Genomic DNA, 19833 nt, shown 5'->3' on the forward strand with positions numbered 1-19833 from the left:
TTTTCAACCAAAGTGGGGACTAAATTGGCTATTAAACCTAAAAAATATCTAGATTTTGAGACATGATATTTTTAATTTATATTAAAATTTACCTAACACAAGAGACATAATGAGTATTTTTATAAAAATATGACCTAAATACATAGACAAGATTACTAATTAAATTTAACTTATAATATTCTTAGTATTAGAATTGAGATGAAATATGGATATTTTATTATTTAAGTATAAAGGTTATGAATAATTTTTTTAATTGTGCAAACTTTATTAAAAAAGGACTATTTTTTAAAATATTTTTTCTTTAAATTTTTTAACTTTTCTCTAAATTTATTAAAATTATAATTATTCTTTTGTACTTTATAGCCCATAGGAGTTCTAGTAGAGAACATAATAATTATGATTATAATTTTTCTCACTAAGTTATTTGTTGTCATTTTTTCTTTAATTAGTTTAGAAACTTTTATGTATATGGGAGTTATGAGTTTTGCATGTGGTTCTTTTAAGGTTAAAAAAAATCATGTTAGTCAAATATCATCAAGGAATATTGAGATCATTTATTCAAATCTTTCTATGTACAAATTTAGTTTTCTTAAGAGTAGTAGAGTTTGGAACTTAAGTTTGAGAAAAACAAACTTTAATTGACAAGAAAAACTTTTATGACTTCGGTAGTTCCTTGAGACAATTTTTTCTCATTTGTTTGTTTTTATTTTAATTAATTTAAATATGTGTAAAACCTTAAAAAATGGTAGGGCATGTTAAAAGACTAACCTTGTGTGGTAACTTTGATGGTTGTCAACTGTTCCACCACACAAAGGCCAGAACATGGTATAAGTCGACATTCATTGTGTATCCGGATGGTCAAGTCTAAGTCTGTTGCATGTTTAGGATGAATGTTTATATTGTGTGAAGTGTAAAACATGTTGTAATGCTATTTTATTATGATAAAATGTTTTACCACTAGCTTATCCTTGAATTTTTGTGTTGTCTTTCTTTGTGTTGCTTTCTCTTTTACGATGATCACCTAAATGGTGTGAGCTTAGAAAGACATTCTTTTCAGTCGTTCTAGTGAGAGGTGATTATTTATAATTTGTTATTGAGTCAATTAGGACTTGTTCAAATGGTTAGGTTGTAGAAATTTAGTGTAAAGGGTGAAAATTTGAGTTTAGGTGCTTTTGGAGTGTCAAAAATAGTTTAATGCACTAGTCTTGAGTCTAATGATCAAATGGATGCTTACTTATACTTATAATTGTGTTTTCCCATCAATTCTAATGTTTAGAGAATTCCTTTGATCAATAAAACAAGTTAGAAGTGCATCAAAAGTCAATTTTGAAATGATTCTGTTATCATATATGTAATGTAACATTTTAATAGTTTTATATTATTAAAATGAGATGTTATTGTTATTAAAAATGAAAAATGATGAATGAATAACATGTACATTAATAATAATAATATATGAATTTTAACTTATTCAAATGTAAATGTTATTAAATGTGACGAGATAAATGAATGAAATGTAAAAAAAAACAAAGAGTACGGTGACTATCATATTTATTTTTAGGAAGGATGTACTATGTTATAATATTTAAATTATATATTAAATTTAAATTTTGAAAAAGATGATTTGACTTTAGTAATATTGAATTCATATAAAAAAATATATTAAATGATGAGAATTGAAGGAAATTGTTTTTTATAATTTCCTTCACATAAAATATTTAAAACTTTAAATTTCATATGTCTAAAAAAACAATATTCTAATTCTTTTACATTTTAAAAAAATTTCCAAAACTCATTAGTATTTATCAAAGTTCTTACTTTGGAAAATTTAATATTAATTTTTCTTTTTTGGAGGATTTAAACTCTTTCATTTTTAATGTCAACTCAAAAGTGTTAATGAAAAAAGAAAAACAAGATTCATGAATTAAATTGACTAAGACAAGAAAAAAACTACAAATGTAAGAAGATTATTTACATTTTGTTGTTCACCTCTTTTACTTTTTAAATCTATATATCCATCTTGTTTGATCCTTTATATAAAATTTTGCTCAAACTACCAAATATATTTACAACGATACAAATAGCCTCATGTTTTGAAATATATTGTTTTAACTGGTAAAGAAGTTGATATACTTTTCCCCCTTATATTTCTGTCGTAAAAGTTCCTTCCATATTTGTTCAAACAAATCCACAAATGACCAAAATCTATGATCCAACAAATAAGCCTTGCAATTTATTGTCATCAAACCAAATTGATCTTTCTTGAAAATTAACAGTAAAACTTTATTTTAGCTTTAGGAAAACAGAATATTAAGAGATAAGTAGTAGCAGAACAACTTTTTACATGCATAAGTTTAATATAATAATGAATTACTTAAATTTAGAAAAGCATAATGCAAAGTGTCTTTACAGGGCATTCAGAGGAAGGTGAAGAGAACAAAGAATTGAGCAAGGTAATAATGTGTTATAATTTATAGTCTCTGATAAAGACCACGTGAGAGAGTACCAGATTCAGTAGGAGGTACCTGATAATCTCTTTTTTTTTTTTTCATTGTACCCTACAAAGAATGAGAAAAGTAAGTGCATATACTTTTACGTCACCTAGAATCTGAGGTTCATGAGCTGAGCTCCTCCGTGTGAAAAACCTGAAAAAATTACTATAAGAACATTTTCAATCAACTAGTACTACTTATGTTTGCTGCTCCAGCATCTTGTTCTGCTAAGATCCCACTGGAGCACTTTTAGCCTTGGCAGCTGGATGATGGAGGCACCGTGTTGGATTGTGAACTGCTCTGAGCTTCAACTGTTTGTGGCTGCTGCTGTTGCTCCATCTGAGCTCTAACTTCGGCAAGCAATGTCTTTATCTGAGTTCCTGTGAGGGTCTCGTGCTCCAAAAGAGCATGTGCAAGTGCATGAAACTCCTTGTTGTGAGTGGTCAAAATGGTTTTTGCATTGGTGTAAGCTCCCGCCACGAGTTGCTTCACCTCTTTCTCAACGAGAAGCCTTGTCTCTGAGCTCATGCTCCTCCCACTATCATTGTATTCGTGAGTGACTGGTCCAACCTCATTGCCCATGCCATATTTGGTAACCATCCTCCTTGCCCACCTAGTTGCTTTTCTGAGCTCATAGGATACACTAGAAGAGACTTCTCCGAAAATTAGCTCTTCAGCTGCCCAGCCTGCCATGCAAACATCTATCCTGGCAAGAATTTCTTTACGGGAAACGCTCTGCTTATCCTCATCGGGCAATTGCATAACCCTGCCAAGAGACGTAGCGTTGGGAACTATAGTTGCTTTGTGAACAGGGTCGGCCCCATCAGTATAAATGGCAACAAGGGCACGACCACCCTCACGGAAAGCAGTGAGCTTTCGTGTCGCCTCAGATACAACAGTTGACTTGAATTCACTGCCCATCAGTATCTTGTCTTTTGAATGCTCTAAATCAGCCATTGTCACAGCTTTAGAATCATTCATTGCAGCCCTGATAGCAGCCATGTTAATCAAGTTTGCAAGGTCAGCACCAGAGAACCCAGGTGTTCCTCGAGCAAGGATCATTAGATCAACATCAGCATCTTTTACAACCTGTATTTTATTGGAGATTAAAATCCAGACAAACAAGTTCGTAATGCTGATCAGAGTTATACATGTAATGGATGTAAAAAATGTAAACTTCAAAATAAATGGGTGTGAGCCAGTATCCAATTGATAGCCACTCATTGCCCAAAAAGAAAGCATAAAACGCAATGTTTAGTACCAATATGTTGAGAGCGCTAACCATGTACCTCATGTTGTCAATCCAATCAACCAAATACGGTACATGCTGATATGGAACCTCGGACCACCCAAAGAGACCAATTATTTGGAGAGCCTATTGTTACGTAACCGAGTCAGAGACGTAATTAAAGACAATCACAATAGGTAAAAAAGACAATGAACGAATGATAATGGACGAATGAATCTTTTTTTATTGATGGTAATATCTGAATAAACAAAAGTAAACAATAATTGGGAGCATAACCTCCTTCAATTACTTGAAAGCATAACCTCCCTCACAGGACGTATAGTCGCCTGTCAACCAAACTCAATAATCAAAAGCATACCCTTAACCCTAGACTCTAGCTTTATTTATACTAATTGTTTCCCACTCATCTCATACTAAATATCTCCCTAGAATATATCTATATTTAATATAAATATCCCTATATGTAATGTAAATATTCCCCCGTATATTTCCCTAGCATATATCATTAATTATAAATATCTTATATTGTATATTTCCCTAGAATATATATTTATTTATTCTAATCATCTTATACTGAATATTCTCCTCAAATATAGCTCCCTTTACTATAATTAGTTCCCGTCCATCCTAACAGTTGTGATAGTTAGATGGTAGCTCTTCAACCGTTTGGCTCAGGTCCTTCGTCGCTTCCCACCGTTCGGCCTGGTCGCTCTCCCTTGTCCACCATTCGGTCTGTTCGCTCCCTGCCTTCCACCGTTCGGCTTGGTCGCTCCTCGCCTTCCTCTGTTCGGCTTGCTTCCCCCTGCCTCCTACCATTCGGCTCCAACTCTTCACCACCTTCCACCGTTCGGCTAGACCTCTGCACGCCTTCCACCATTCGGCTACCGTTCGGCCTCACTTCCTTCCTACCTTCCTTCTCCTTCTCATATACTTTCCAAACCTTATTATTACCCCCTACCTTATACCGTAACATTACACCACTTTTCCTGAATCATAAGCCCTGAGGAATTGGTCTTCGATGTCTTTCAGTACTTCACGTTGCTCTCTCCCTTCAGCCGGTGTATCAAAAACTGCAAACCCCCTGTTCTTTCGTTGGCCCACCTCCTCACAGAATTCATTGTTTTCTCGAGTGCATTGATTCTTCCATCTGCACTTCCTTCCAAAGTCGTCATTCTTTCTCCCAATACTAGCTGGTTCGGTTCCGGCCGTCCTCTCCCGTTCGGTTCGGTAAGTCCTTTCTCCTTAGGTTCTGCCCGTTCTCTCACGTTCGGATCCAGCAGTCTGCTACCGTTCGGTTCCAGCAGTCCCTTCCCGTTTGGAGCTTGGACGAATTCTTCCACGTTCCCCGACTGTTTACTGGCCGCCAGTCTTTCGAAGACTGACCCCATGTTTCTTTCTACGAATTGGATCACCATCGCTTCCTTTAAACCTTCGCAAGAACGATCCTTGGCTTTCCCCTTCCAAAATATGAACAAGTATCCGGCCTTTTCCTCCATACTGATGTAGGCTAGGCACACCTTCTCTTCCTCTGACACCCCTTGTAGTTCAAAAAAATTATCAGCTCTACTGATCCAATTCAACGGATCAACCCCGTCGAAAATGGGTAACTCTACCCTTTTCTTGCAGCTGGGTTGCACTTCATGGCGCATTCCACCCAACTCCGCCTTCAACCTCCTTATGGCCAACTCCATGTTCTCTAGTCTCTGCCCCACGCTCTCCAGTTTCCCTTCAATTGCATTCATTCTTCCCTCCATGATGTCTTTCACTCCTCTCTATTAGGATACGGCAGGCCTCTCCCTCCGCTCTATCGATTTGGCAGGTCAGACCAATTGTTACGTATTCGAGTCGGAGACGTAATTAAACACGATCACAATAGGTAGAAAAGACAATGAATGAATGATAATGGACGAATGAATTTCTTTTATTGATGGTAATATCTGAATAAACAAAAGTAAACAATAATTGGGAGCATAACCTCCTTCAATTACTTGGGAGCATAACCTCCCTCACAGCACGCATAGTCGCCTATCAACCAAACTCAATAATGAAAAGCATACCCTTAACCCTAGACTCTAGCTTTATTTATACTAATTGTTTCCCGCTCATCTCATACTAAATATCTCCCTAGAATATATCTATATTTAATATAAATATCCCTATATTTAATGTAAATATTCCCCCGTATATTTCCCTAGCATATATCATTAATTATAAATATCTTATATTGTATATTTCCCTGGAATATATATTTATTTACTCTAATTATCTTATACTGAATATTCTCCTCAAATATAGCTCCCTTTACTGTAATTAGATCCCGCCCATCCTAACAGTTGTGACAGTTAGGATAGTAGCTCTTCAACCGTTCGGCAGGTCCTTCGCTGCTTCCCACTGTTCGGCCTGGTCGCTCTCCCTTGTCTGCCTTCCACCGTTCGGCCTGGTCGTTCCTCGCCTTCCACCATTCAGCCTAGTCGCTCCTCGCCTTCCTCCGTTCGGCTTGCTTCCCCCTGCCTCCTACCGTTCGGCTCCAGCTCTTCACCACCTTCCACCGTTCGACTAGACCTCTCCACGCCTTCCACCGTTCGGCTACCATTCGGCCTTTACGGTCAATACCGTTCGGCCTCACTTCTCTCCTACCTTCCTTCTCCTTCTCATATACTTTCCAAACCTTATTATTACCCCCTACCTTATACCGTAACACCTATTTTAGGAAATATAGGCCTTAGCCTTAGCTTTACTATTTACACTAGTTTTAAAAACTGGATTGTTAGGACTTAGTTTTTTAATTTACATTGGATAGTTTCTGCAGGGAATATGTAGTTTTGTTTGTATTTGTTTATCTATTTTCTATTTTTTTTGGGAGGGGGAGGAGCGCAAAAAAGTTGTCAGGTGTGGTGATTTTTGGACAGATAACATCTCTAGAGTTCCAGAGCTCCTGGACAAGAAATTTGCAAAAAGGGATATGTGCATATGGGGCAGGTGAAGGCAAATTCTGAGAAGATTATGTTGTAGTTAAGAAAACTAATGGGTGAGCCGTAAGTGTGAAGATGAACAAGGCAGTTCATCACACTAAGAAGGGAAAGGACCATGTTCAAGCAACCATGGCATGGATGAGTATCAAATTGCAGTTTTATAGTGGAACTGCCATCCTTTGACGGAGATGATCGTATTGGGTGTATTACTAAGGGTAGGAATTTGTTGAAGTTCAAATTCTAGTGGAGAAGTGAAACTAAATTAGATACAAATGGGCTAAACATGGGATTCTAGAAGATGAAGGGGAAATGTGTTATAGGAAATTCTGGGCCTTGTATGAACGGATTAATCTTTTTGTAACAATGGTATCGGAGCCTGACAGCGAACCCAAATTTTCCAAGCCGCCAGGTGTCGGCTTCTTAAGGAGGGTCGTTTGTTATAGGAAATTCTGGGCCTTGTATGAACGGGTTAACCTTTTTGTAACAAAATGGTGATATGGTTTGGGGGGCAATAATTTGAAAATACTTTCTGAAAACTGGCTGAATTGAAGCAACAGGCTTGTGTGAAGAATTTACAGAAGAACTTGAATTGTTCTCATCGCAAGTTCATCATTTACCCAAAAGAACATTTTTTCGGATTATCTTTTGGGTGGTTTGCAACCTGAAAAGCATTAGAAGTAACTCTTCAACCCAAAGCGAAAAGTTAAAGCCATGCCGCTTGCACGCATCTAGAGGCAGAAAGAAATGAACTTACTTATTTTACAAGGAGTGCAGGTTGGATAGAGAAAATAAGGCCTTCTGGCAGTGTTCCAAGGTCATCAAACTTGCTGTTTTGCTCATGACAGACCGAATGCATGAACTTTAACCTTGTTAGAAGTAATTATTAAATCTAAGTGTGTTATAGTAATCATTAAGTCTAAGTAGAGAGTAGTGTGTTGAAAACATCTTCCAGATGTACCTAATTTTGTACCTAGGTGTTTAGTGCAGACTTTAGATCTTCCATGCTCTCTTGTATCAATTTTTTCCATTATAGATAGAAGATCATAATAGGGATCTTTCAAGTCCTCCAAAAATATATTTTCTCTCCTTTTTAATCTTAAGTAAGCTTAACTTGAATTCATAAAACTGGTTTAAGGTTTTCTATCTATTTATATGGTATGATTTTTATCTCTAGTAAATGAGGAGATTTTCAACATAGGTACATGAATGAAAGAACATAAAACAAAGTGTAGATCCCTTTTTACACAAACAGAATATATCAACATGATGTGAGCTGAGATACCAGATAATACTGTTTCAGAGTTCCAGTTTGTTGTGGGTAATCTGGAAACTCCACCAGCGTGCCATGGGTTGGCTGGAAACTCCATGGGGTACCCAGGTTTGGCCAGAAACACAGTTGGGAGCTCTGGATTAGAAAGCCACCAAAGGAGAAGAAACCATCATTTAGCCTTTGAAAGATATGTAAGGGGAATACAGTCAGATAAAATTTGAAGGGCAAAATTGCAAGAGATCCCCTCCTCTATAAGGGTTTCATATTTGTTGTCATAAGGTTGTCGGTTCTCCAAATACAATGGCTAGCTTTTGTTGTATGATTGTCCTCCTGAGGCCAACAAATGGGCAGCATTTTTCCCTAGTGACTCGTTTTCTTGAAATTAAGGCCAAATAGACAGCAATCCATGTAACCAAATCAGCTAAAAGTTAGCTCCTCATTGTATGAACCCTTTGAAATTAAAATACAGATATGTACGGGTAGGCTTCTTACGAGCTGCAACTTCCCCCTTCTTCAAATATACAAGTGGTTTCCCATTTGTCCCAAATTCCAGTTAAGAAAGACAATTGAATCTTCTTTGACCAGACTTGCCACATAAATTAAGATTCATCCAACACAAGAAGTTAATCCAGGAGAGAAGCGATAGGGAAAGGAATTAACTCAGGGAATAGTTTGGGCAATGAAAAGGGTTAGCCATAGAGAATGCAGCTTGGGAAAACCAATTGGTTTTGCAGCAACAGTTTCCAACATTCACTTTTACAGAAAGCAAGGAATCCTCATAGCCAAAAGCCATTAAAGTAATCCCCCAAGGCACAGAGATGCCCAGGCCCTCAATTGGTGCGTTCAAGGGGACGCTGGTGCGGCGGTTTCAACTCAGGTTAATCAAAAACCCGTTTGGACCTCTGATACGAATTAAACAGACAGCGACGGTGATGAAGTATCGAGAAAAATTCGAAAGAGAATATGCTCCTTTGAAGAGCGAAGGGCGAATCATGTTAAAAGGATGAAATCCAAGCGGAGTTTAAAGTTTATGCTCGGGCTCTCTAGAAAAATTAATGGATCGTGCATTGCTGTTGGAAGACAAGAACCAAGCACTTAGAAGAGTGGGGTTGATGAGTCTGGAGAAAAAAAACGACTGAAAGGTTGATGGTGAAACCAAATGGGGAGGAGGAAAGGAAGGAAGTTCTAGTAGGAGGGTGGAGGTAAAAGGTAGAGGTAGACGGTGGCGAGAAAAAATTGACTGGAGGACGGCGGCGGCTATCACAAGTCGATTTAAGGGCTATGTTTCAAACGTGGAGAGTTGTGGGGCCACGAGCATGTATGTAAGCTGAAACACTTTCAGCTGGTGTTGATGGAGAGCCGGAAAAGTGAGAGTCTGAAGTGGAGGAGAAAAAAAGAAAACGGAGCCTCTCTCAATTCAAATGTAATGTTTTCTATTATTTATTAATACTTATGTAGGAGAATTCAATTATTAGGTTTTAGAAGTTTTCTTTCACTACATTAATTACTCTATGTATAAGTAGTTTAAGAAATCATTGTGTTTTCACTATTTGTCATTGGCGCGGATGTCCTTTCATCATTTGTCATTGTCCGTTGTTAATATTGTTGGTTGTTGTTGTTCGACGTTGTCGTCCGTTGTTGTTGTTCGACGTCGTCGCCCGTTTTTGTTGTTCGACGTCGTCGCCCGTCGCAGTCTTCATGGACCGCCCGTCGCAGTCTTCATGGACCGCCATCTTTCACAAAATCAAGGTTAGATGTGTCTAGAGAAGCATGACTCATCCTTGGTGGTTACGGCCTCGACTACCTCCATACGCGTTGTCACGTGCATCTTTTCTCCGACCAGCCTTGGGCGTGTGTCCCTCACGCACCGACTTCTCGATGTTGAAATCTCATCGTGTCACTATCGGTCATCTCGTTGCAGTCTCCTGAGTTATGGTTTATTGGTCAAGGATACCATAATCATCTTGAACAAGATGTTTCTACTATATCTGATAAAGAGAAATCTCAGTGACAAGCTCGATTTTCAATTATACGTTATCTTTTGACAATATGTCGAGTAAAAGGTTATAAAACTTTTGAGACCTTAGTAAACGTGTTCCTCTTTTTGGAAAAGGGCACAAGATATCTTTGCTAATGATATGCAATGTCTCTTTGATGCAACTCAAAGAGTAACTTCTCTCAAATAAACCAATCATGATATAGTTGCTCACATTGGAAAGGTTCGCGATGCAATAGAAGAGTTAAAGAATTTCTTTGTGACCGATTCTTTAGAAGATATCAACAAAACAACTTGATAAGTTTTACATGGTTTTAATTTAGAGAAGTCAACACTTAGATTTTGATCATGTCCGTGATCAAGTTTTAGCTGGTGATCAACTTCCATCAATGGACAACTTAATTACTTGACTTCTTCGGCTACCTACATTGATAAAAGATGAGAATTCAATTGATGATATTGAAACATCAACTATGAAAGCACTACAAGGAAAAAGAGGAGGTAGGAGCAACCGAGGAGGATGTGGTGGTCGTAGTATGCATCCTCAATGCATATATTGTAAGAAAATTGGTCATACCTAAGAAAAATGTTATGTCTTACATGGCTTTCCAGAAAAAGCTGCTCATGTTTTTAAATACGATGATCCAAGACATTAAATTTTGAATGAATAGTACAACAATTTTTAAGGTATAAGTCTAAAAAATCTTCCTATCTTGGTCATTCCTTCTCAATGTCAAATGTGTCAACTACATCCATCTCTCAATCTGTGGAAGATCATAATCCATGGATTCTTGACTCAGTTGTCTCAGATTATATCTCCGATAACATTCCTTCATTTTCTTCCATGTCCTCTTTGAAAATTCCTCATTTCATTATTGTTGCCAGTGGATCCAAAGTGGCATCTCACGGAATTGACAAAGTTTCCTTATCTCCTTCATTAAATTTAAATTTTGTTTTGTATAATCCTCATTGTCCTATAATGTAATCTCTTTAAGCCAATTGATTCGTTCCTTAAATTGTTTTGTAACTTTTACTGCAAATTCCTTTGTTATACAGAAACATGGTATGAGTCATTTAATTGGAGAAGGACATGAGTCACGAGAACTTTATTTCCTAAAATCTAACTCCTCAGTTTCCTATTTTACAACTTCAAACCCAAGTTTGTCCAAGTTGAAGATGATGGTTCCAAGTCTCAAACACATTCAAGTCTTAGATTGAGTCTTGTTCGTTAGAAAAACATGTTAGATCTTTCTATCCTAAAAAGTATGAGATGCGATGTAATTTTGCCTTTTCAACTATTTACTTTGATATTTTGGGACCAAATTGCGTTACTTTTGTTGGTTTTAATTATTTTTGTAACCTTCATTGACGAATTCTCTCGATATAATTAGGTTTATTTAATGAAAAAAAATTGTACTTTTATCCACGTTTATGTCTTTTTTTTTAATGAAATTAAGAACCATATAACAAACTTTTTCTAGGAGATCCTTTAATGCACTTTAAGATACGGATGAATGCATTCCAATGATCTTCATATGGGGAATTGAGAAATTGGCTCACCACACTGACTTCAAAGAAAGTGTCAGGTTGAGTAATTATAAGGTAATTTAATTTTCCAACCAATCTATACTATTAAAGATCTGAAACAGCCTCTCCCTGATTTGGTAAGAGTCTAGTATTATGATCCACGAGTGTGTCAACATGTTTTGAATTCATCAACCTAGTTTTCTCCAAAATATCCAATGCACACTTCTTTTCAGATATAACAACACCATCGTTAGATTGTGCTACCTCAATACTCAAGAAGTATCTAAGTTTGCCAAGATCTTTGGTTTGAAAATGGTGGCAAAGGTGTTGTTTTATCTAAGAGATGCCATGGTGGTCACTACCTATAAAATCAATATCATCAACATATACTATCAAATAGACACATTCAACACTTAAGTGACTATTCACTTTGAGTAATGACCAATCTTTCTTTTGTCGATCCGTTGTCTCAGTAACGACTTTCATCCCCATGGCTTAAGTGCCATTCGGTTTCAATATACCGTACAGAGGTTCATATATGACCTTCTGTAGGATTGGAGGGGTAGGATAGTTGTCTCTTGGTCGATTGTCAAATCGCCGTTCTCCCAGTCTTGATAGGAAATGGTTGATTTGGATGTGCCCGTCTTTACCCATTGATTTATGGTTGGGACGTGGAATGTCTTTCAATCCATATCTCTCAATTGTCGGAGCCGAAGGAGACAAAATAGTTGACACTTGAAGTGAGTCACTCGGTGGTTGTTGAGAACGATGTCTTCGACTATAAACCTAAAGTGGAAGAGGAGAATCTGACGGTAGGCACAACTAGAGGATCACAAACAACAAAAATATTAACTGTAGTAGACGGAGATGATAAAGGCGACGAGACTCACATCTGGTGACAATTATCTGTCCCGAACTCCGATCTTGTAAACAAACAAAATTTTTGGTAAATAAAATAACACAATAAAAAAATGAGTTATATGACTAATGAATAATAAGTTAAAAGGAAACCCAGAAACACAAAAAACATCAATGGTTAAAGATGGAAAAAGATTAACAATACCAACACCATGAGATAAGACCATAGAGCCATAAGCCATTGTAACCGTAAGTAAATTACTCGAAGAGGATAAAGAAGAAAACAAAGATTTGTTACTAGTAATGTGATCTGTAGCACTTGAGTTGAGAACCCAAGGTTCAAGAGAAGAAGGTTAAGTTAGGCTAACAAAAGATATACCTATGCGTGCAACAAAAGTGATGGAACTAAAGTTTTGGCGATCCTTATACCATTTGAGAAAATTCATTGAAAAGAACAAATTGGTTGTGCTATTAGAAGAAGCAACTGAATAAGCCACGTAAAGAGGAAAACCCTAAAAAATCAAGGTTTTCCAATCAAGGCAACAAGCATAGATCCTAAAAGAGGAGAAAGATGCGACTTTAGTGCAGTTGATCGCTGCCTAGATGATACGATCCTATCTAGAAAATAGTATGCTCGTTTCTAAATTTGATTCCTCCCGTAACATAAACAAAGAAAATCAAAGAAAAACACGAAAATAACACATAAATGAAGATGCCACAGTCTAGCAGATTGATGGGTCGATAAACATTTGCCACAAAAATCTCAATCTTTGATAAGAATAAGTATTCTATGACAAGAATCAAGAAAATCCTCTTTCAATGAATTCAAAATTCAAATGTGACCATCAAAAGCTTTAGACTCTAATTCCATGTTGAACATAGTAAAATTAGGTATAAAATTAGTTTCCCTTCTATCTAAAACACACATAAGGTAATATATTTATAATAAAGAATAATATAGGTATGCATGACAACCAAACATAAATATGATAAGTAAAAGATATTGTTAAAAACAACATCAACAATATCTTCCAATATCAAACAATATATCAAACAACATCAACAATATCTTCCAATATCAAACAATATATCAAACCATAACAAAAGCTACGTTTCCTTAATTAAAATAAAACGCAAATAACAGTGCTTTTCAAATTGTTCTATGATGCTTTTTGCAAGAGATAAAAGCATACCTTTGAGATGTGTGATTCCAAAATCTGCTGTCTTCCTCTTACATCCGGATAGGGAACATCAACATTGCGGTCAAACCGCCCAGGTCTCACCAATGCATCATCCAATGATTCCGGAAAATTAGTTGCCCCAATCACAATTATGCCCTCATTATGCTTGAATCCATCTAGCTCAACCAATAACTGATTTAATGTCATCCTCGTGGTATTTGAGTCAAGTGGATTTCGCTTACCTCCCATAGCATCAATCTCATCAATGAATACTATACAAGGTGCTATCTTCCTTGCTGCAGAAAAAAGATCCCTCACCCTTCGCGCACCAACACCAATATATAACTCATCAAATTCACTTGCACTGCTACAAAAGAACGGAACCCCAGCCTCACCAGCAATAGCTCTAGCCAACATCGTTTTTCCAGTACCAGGTGGACCAACAAGCAAAACTCCTTTTGGAAGCTTACCACCAAGACGAGTAAACCTCTGTCACAAGGGAAACAAATCACAATAATAAATATGACAAGGAAATATATCTCAAAGATGTATACACCCAAAATCAGTGAGTGTATTCACAGCTGATGCATGTGTATATACATACAAAATGAGTACAAGTATATCTCAAAGAGTATACACCCAAAAACAGCTTTATGTAAGTTGTACACTACTATAACAATCATAATTTAAGCAGTTAGTATTATATCCGTGTTATTTGAATTTCAGACATTATTATCCAAAGAAAGAGATCCAATTTAGTCAAAAGTTTCCCTAATTTTTTTACTTGAAATGAATGACCTGTTCACAGACTAGGAGCTAGATTACTTTACATGGCCCTAAATCAATAATCACATGATGTGATCAAGAAAAATAAACTAGGCCAGGACATGTAATGATGAATATAGGTTAAATTGTTAGAAATTATATTAATTATATTACATTATATTATATCTACATACACAATACCAGTTCAAGTGTTCAAGCATGGTTGCACAGTGCCTGAAATGTATGCAACAGGAAGCATGAATTTATGGCAAAAAAGCTACCTTAGGATCTCGAAGGTAATGAAAAATTTCTTCCAGCTCAGCCTTTGCCTCATCAACACCTTTTACATCACTAAATTTTGTGCTTGTTTCCATGATGGGTTTCACTGCTTCATGTATACCAAGTCCTAATAGGGAAAAACAAACCAGAGAACATGTCTTCTAAGATCAGATTAAAAAAACAATATGAAAAAACAATACTGACTAGGAAATACCTTTACTAATTCCTCTATCTTCATAGAGTGCTTCTACACCACAAATCACGAGAAAGGAATACAAAAAGGCCCTGAACGTACGCCATAACTGAACTTTTATATTCCCACCTTCTCTAGCCACCGTATGGATTGGATTCCTAGAAGTTCCAAAAATATTTTCTTTTGTTGATTTTCCTAAATTTCTTAAAGCAGAAAGTCCAGCTGCAGTTTCTTCCTCACTCGCTACCGATTTGGACATGCCTGGAATCTCATATCACCTCTGGTTATAATTTATGGTCTAAAAAATATGCTAGAGAAAAAAATATCCAAAGACTGATGCAGTATGATCAATATCACTTTAGACAAGTATTAGTTCGAGTGCCAATTTTTGTCAGCTGAATATATTTTCTGTCTTGCACAATTTTGTTTATGCAGTCGTATAAAATCATACTTGCTTAAGGACTGCATCAAAGGCCAAAAGATGCAAAACATTCCGGATTCTAAATTTAATCACGGAGAAAAATTAGATTCTTTATCAATCTGATTAATGCTACAAGACATTAATCGAACCTTTTAATCTCTGGAAAAGATTATTGTCTGACAGTACAACCAGACAAATGGCACGTTAGAAATATAAGAGATATTATCTAATATTTCTAACAAGCACAGAGCATACACTATTTGCTGACTTGAGAAAAATATATAAGTATATTAATACTTATATCTATACGCTTCTCATTCAAGAATCTCGGATAAATGAGATAAGATATCAAAGTACAACTTAAAAAAGGTGTGCATGTGTCTGTGAAGGGGGAGGGGAGACTATACAGAATGCTTGTGTCTTTAACATCAAATCCTAGCAGTCTATAAATGAAGAGTTCTAAAAGAAATGGAAAAGAAAAATCCTTGCCCTGGTACTTTTTACTTAATGGACAACCTGGAAAAAGATCGAGGTCAACAGTCTTTATAGGTTGCGAAGGCATCAGAATGTTAAGTCCAATTATTCGTCTTTACGTTACAGTTCGTCCCTAACACTTGGAGGTTACTTGCAGAAGGTATTGCATGCCAAAATCAATAAAAATTTGATAGCTTAAACATTAATGACACAGTAAATGCAAAATCACTTACTTTCTTAACTCATACATATGTTTATACATTTCGTTATGGACCCTTAATTAATGACGGCCTAATTACGGTCTAATCAGAAGTAATCATATTTTATATTAAGTTTTTCAGTATTAAGAATAATTCTTGTCGTATGACCATTCAATCCGACTTCATGATCGCTCAATCACAAGTAACTTGCTTGATTTTGTCTGACTAATAGTTGATCGTCCATTTCTAACGAGACACTAATATGATACACTTCCGTTTCATGATTAGTGGATAACCCAACTTTATAATCAAAATAGCAACACCTTTTGTTTGATCAAAATTTGAAGTCAGGAAAACAACTGCTTGGTCAGTGAATTCTAGCAGACAAAATTTGACCACTTCCACACCCCTACGAAACAATGTAGTACCCTGAAAGAAAGCAGAACCACAAAAAGCACATATGGTTGTCTGCTTGGCAAAGACCTTATATAATTGAATAATGAATAAAATTAAAAGGTCAATCAGCAAGTATTAACAAATACAGGGGAATCAAATGTTAGGTCTGTAAAGGACGAAGCTGATTAAAGAGAAACAATAGTAATAAGATACCAACTTGATACAATTCTTTACTCAACTTTAAAATAATAGATTATTAGATCTTCATTTTTATATAGTGTAGTGCTTTCTTAATTTTATATAATATGAGAGTTAAACTTACACTTAGAATTATAACATCAAGCAAACAAACATGAGCAGTTCAACCCACATAAGCACCTCTCTTAAATGTCTTCATTAATTCAGTTTCGTCAAGCCTATCAACTTGCACCACTGCTTTCACGTATTCGGAAAGAGCTGAGGTATTATGCAAAGATGGTTGGCTTTCAAATTCTCTAATCACAGCCTCAGGATCATTCTGACGGTAAAGCTCTTTGAGATGAGCAACTTTAGTGGCTTCAACTGCATCACGTACTCGACGAGACTGAAATCTCCCTTGGGCACCCAAAAGTCTATAACCTACATAATTAGGGAATAAAATTAAGCTATATTAAGAAAAGCAAAACTTTTAACTTATATAAGCAAATAACTAGAAGTTAACTATAAGAATAATGCATGGTCTAGGAGGAAGGGATCTATACCTCGACGATGTCCAAACTTATTGACAGAAAAATAGCTTCTAGCAAACACACTTTGAATCTGTCCAAATTTAGATTGTCGTCTTGCAACCTGTAAAAATAAATTATGAAAGTAGCTAAATCATTAAATAAATCCAAGATATATAAACCACATATGCCAACTAGTTTTGTGGAAAAACTAGCAACATAATCAATAATGCACACAAAATGTATAATGAACACAAGTTCAAGTTCTCATATTTCCCTGGTGTAAATGGAAGGGTTTGAAAGTAGAATCACGAGCAAATTATCAAAAGCTCGACGACTAATAAAAACACTATAAGACGAACACTAATAAGTTAAATATCAGCTCTGCAAACCCGATACTTGAAGCCTCCACAGGATATTCATTCGTAAGTCACAGAACAAAAAACTCCATACACACAAATTACCATATAACGCAACAGGCTGAAATCGATACGGATGCAATCTCCGTATCGGAGATTGACAAAGGACGTATTGGATTGAGGAGTAAGAATCAACTTGCCTGCGATATGAAAAGCCTCAAAGCCATGCTCGCGCGATCGAGCTATCTGATTAATTCTTGAAACTGGACCTTCTTAAGATTGGTGTGTGATGGAAATGCTTGAAATAGTTGAATAAACCGAAAAAGAAAATCGATAATTTTAATAAATTCCGGAAACCGATTTCCATGCAAGTTCCTTCTTAATATATAATCTATAACATTAATAAAGTAATTTTAATAAAAATACTTTTACAAGATAATAATATTTTTTATTCAATAATTATCATAATTATAATAATAATCTTTTTATAATATAAGAAAAACAAGTTGACACTATCATATGTCTCCACTACTAATTTAAAAATGATATTCCACCTCTACGACGTTAGTTTTTAAGATAGGAATTAGAACGGGGCGTTGTGGGTTTTATTATCTATAGTGAAAAATATACTTTTTATAACTATTTTTTATATCTATCAAAATTCAGCAACTATATAGAAAGTGACACAATGACAATTTTGTAAATATAAGAAACTTTTTTACACAGGTTACAATAAAAATATATATAAAAAGTTTTTTTATAGCTGTTAACATTAGAGGAGTATAAATTATTGATTTACACCGGTTAAATATTATATCACGTATAAATTATTTTACATTTTCAGTTTGTTTTTCCCGCAATACTTTCTTTTCTGTGCAAAACTTCATTTCGATTACCATTGTTGTCCGTTCAGTCGTGTTGAGGTGGTTGGGTAAAACTCTTGTTCCCGTTTGAAGTTGCTCGTGTTTCTCATTCACTGTGCGTTTCTCATCTTCTTTTTAGCGTTTGAAGTTTTTCACGTTTGGGTAAAGCAGCATTTCTCAGTGTCGTCGTTTTCTCTTTCGCACATCAGAGAGCATTTCTCAGCGTCGTCTTCCTCACTTTCAGTGGCTCGAGAGCTCATCCTTCACCATCATAGAGCATCTTCCTCGCTTTCAGGTTAGGGTTTCTCCTGTACTTCCTCATCTTCCACCGATTATAATCTCATTCTACCAATTATAATCCCTTTCCACCGATCAATCGGTCCATTCTAGGGTTCCTTGGTTCCTTCACGGTTTTGCATCGATTAAACAAGTTCTCTTGAGGGTCTAAGGCAAACATTTTGTATTTTAGTTTCTTTTTGCCGCTTCAATTTACGGTTAGAAGGTGGTCATGAGCGTGTGCTACCAGGGAACAACTCTTACAACTCAGAGATATATTTTTTATGTTATTGCTGCTTTAATGTTATGGTTAATTAATTATACTTTTTCCTGAGAAAATATGTTTATTGCATCTGCTGCCTTGATTTATTTTTTTCCTTTTAATTTGAAAATTGTGGCTAATTTGATGTTTAGTGATTGGATTCTTCTGTGCGTATTGTTTTCCTTGATTACCCTGTAAACATGATTACAGATATATAAATCCACTTCCATTCACATTTTCTAGATATATATGAATGATTTCTAGAAAGCAACGGTATATATTAAAATATTATTCTTATTAGTATATAATAGAAAATCATTTTTTTTTATTTCAGTGAAGTTTACCATGTATGTTTACCTATTTGGATTTGTAGAGTTATAATTATATATTTTACAGCATGTATCATGAGAATTTTAAAGCATATGTATCCCATCTGGTTAGATGCATGAATATGTTTTACTGCTATGTGTTATTTACCTTAATTATGGTTGGATGGTTTCTTCGTTCTGTATTAGAGAAAACTGTGAATTCTCCATCAAGTTGCTTCAGCCTGAGAAGCAACCCTGGATAGAAGAAACCTGCATATAAAGAAATAAAAGTCATTTGAGTTAAGGCAAACTTAAAACATCATAATTAGTAAGAAAGGGATTTGGGTATTACCCTCGACCATAAGGATCAATCCATGGTCGATCATGATTGACAAGGAACTAGATAAAGAGCTTATATGACACATGCGAGGAAATCCTAATTACATGTGTCTTAAACTAAAAATGAAAGGAAAGGAGTAGAAAATTACTTGCTCTATAAGGAAACCCGATTGGTAGAGAATGGAGAATTCACTTTTGTGATCTCCTAGACATCTTCTGAATGTCAAACAGATAACTCCAGAGTCAGAAATCTTAAAGAGAAAGTAAAGGGAATTCAGAGAATATTTTATAGAGAAATGATGAGTGTTTAAGATAATGAGATGTCTTATGAAATTTTATTTATATTACGGAATTATTTTAACTTTAAAATACTCGGTCTCATTATTTTAAAACACCTATAAACTCTAATACTCTATTTTCTAGGTTCTTACATCTTTGAATCCTTTTAG

At 35.6% G+C, this 19833-nt stretch overlaps 1 protein-coding gene across 1 annotated transcript; it reads right to left on the bottom strand.

The window, feature by feature from the left end:
- Positions 1-2354: 2354 nt before the first annotated feature.
- On the bottom strand, positions 2355-17671 carry LOC124842325 (ATP-dependent zinc metalloprotease FTSH 4, mitochondrial-like). Its single transcript, XM_047318782.2, has 7 exons — positions 17537-17671; positions 17014-17101; positions 16652-16891; positions 14804-15043; positions 14592-14716; positions 13558-14034; positions 2355-3581 (listed from the first exon to the last, which is right to left on the bottom strand). The coding sequence occupies exons 1-7, from the start codon at positions 17561-17563 to the stop codon at positions 2742-2744; spliced, it is 2037 nt and encodes a 678-aa protein (XP_047174738.1). The 5' UTR covers positions 17564-17671; the 3' UTR covers positions 2355-2741.
- Positions 17672-19833: the final 2162 nt, after the last annotated feature.

This window comes from Vigna umbellata, chromosome 1 (genome assembly GCF_029865625.1).
Source record: "Vigna umbellata cultivar VRB3 chromosome 1, Vumbellata_1.0, whole genome shotgun sequence".
Lineage (NCBI taxonomy): Eukaryota > Viridiplantae > Streptophyta > Magnoliopsida > Fabales > Fabaceae > Vigna > Vigna umbellata.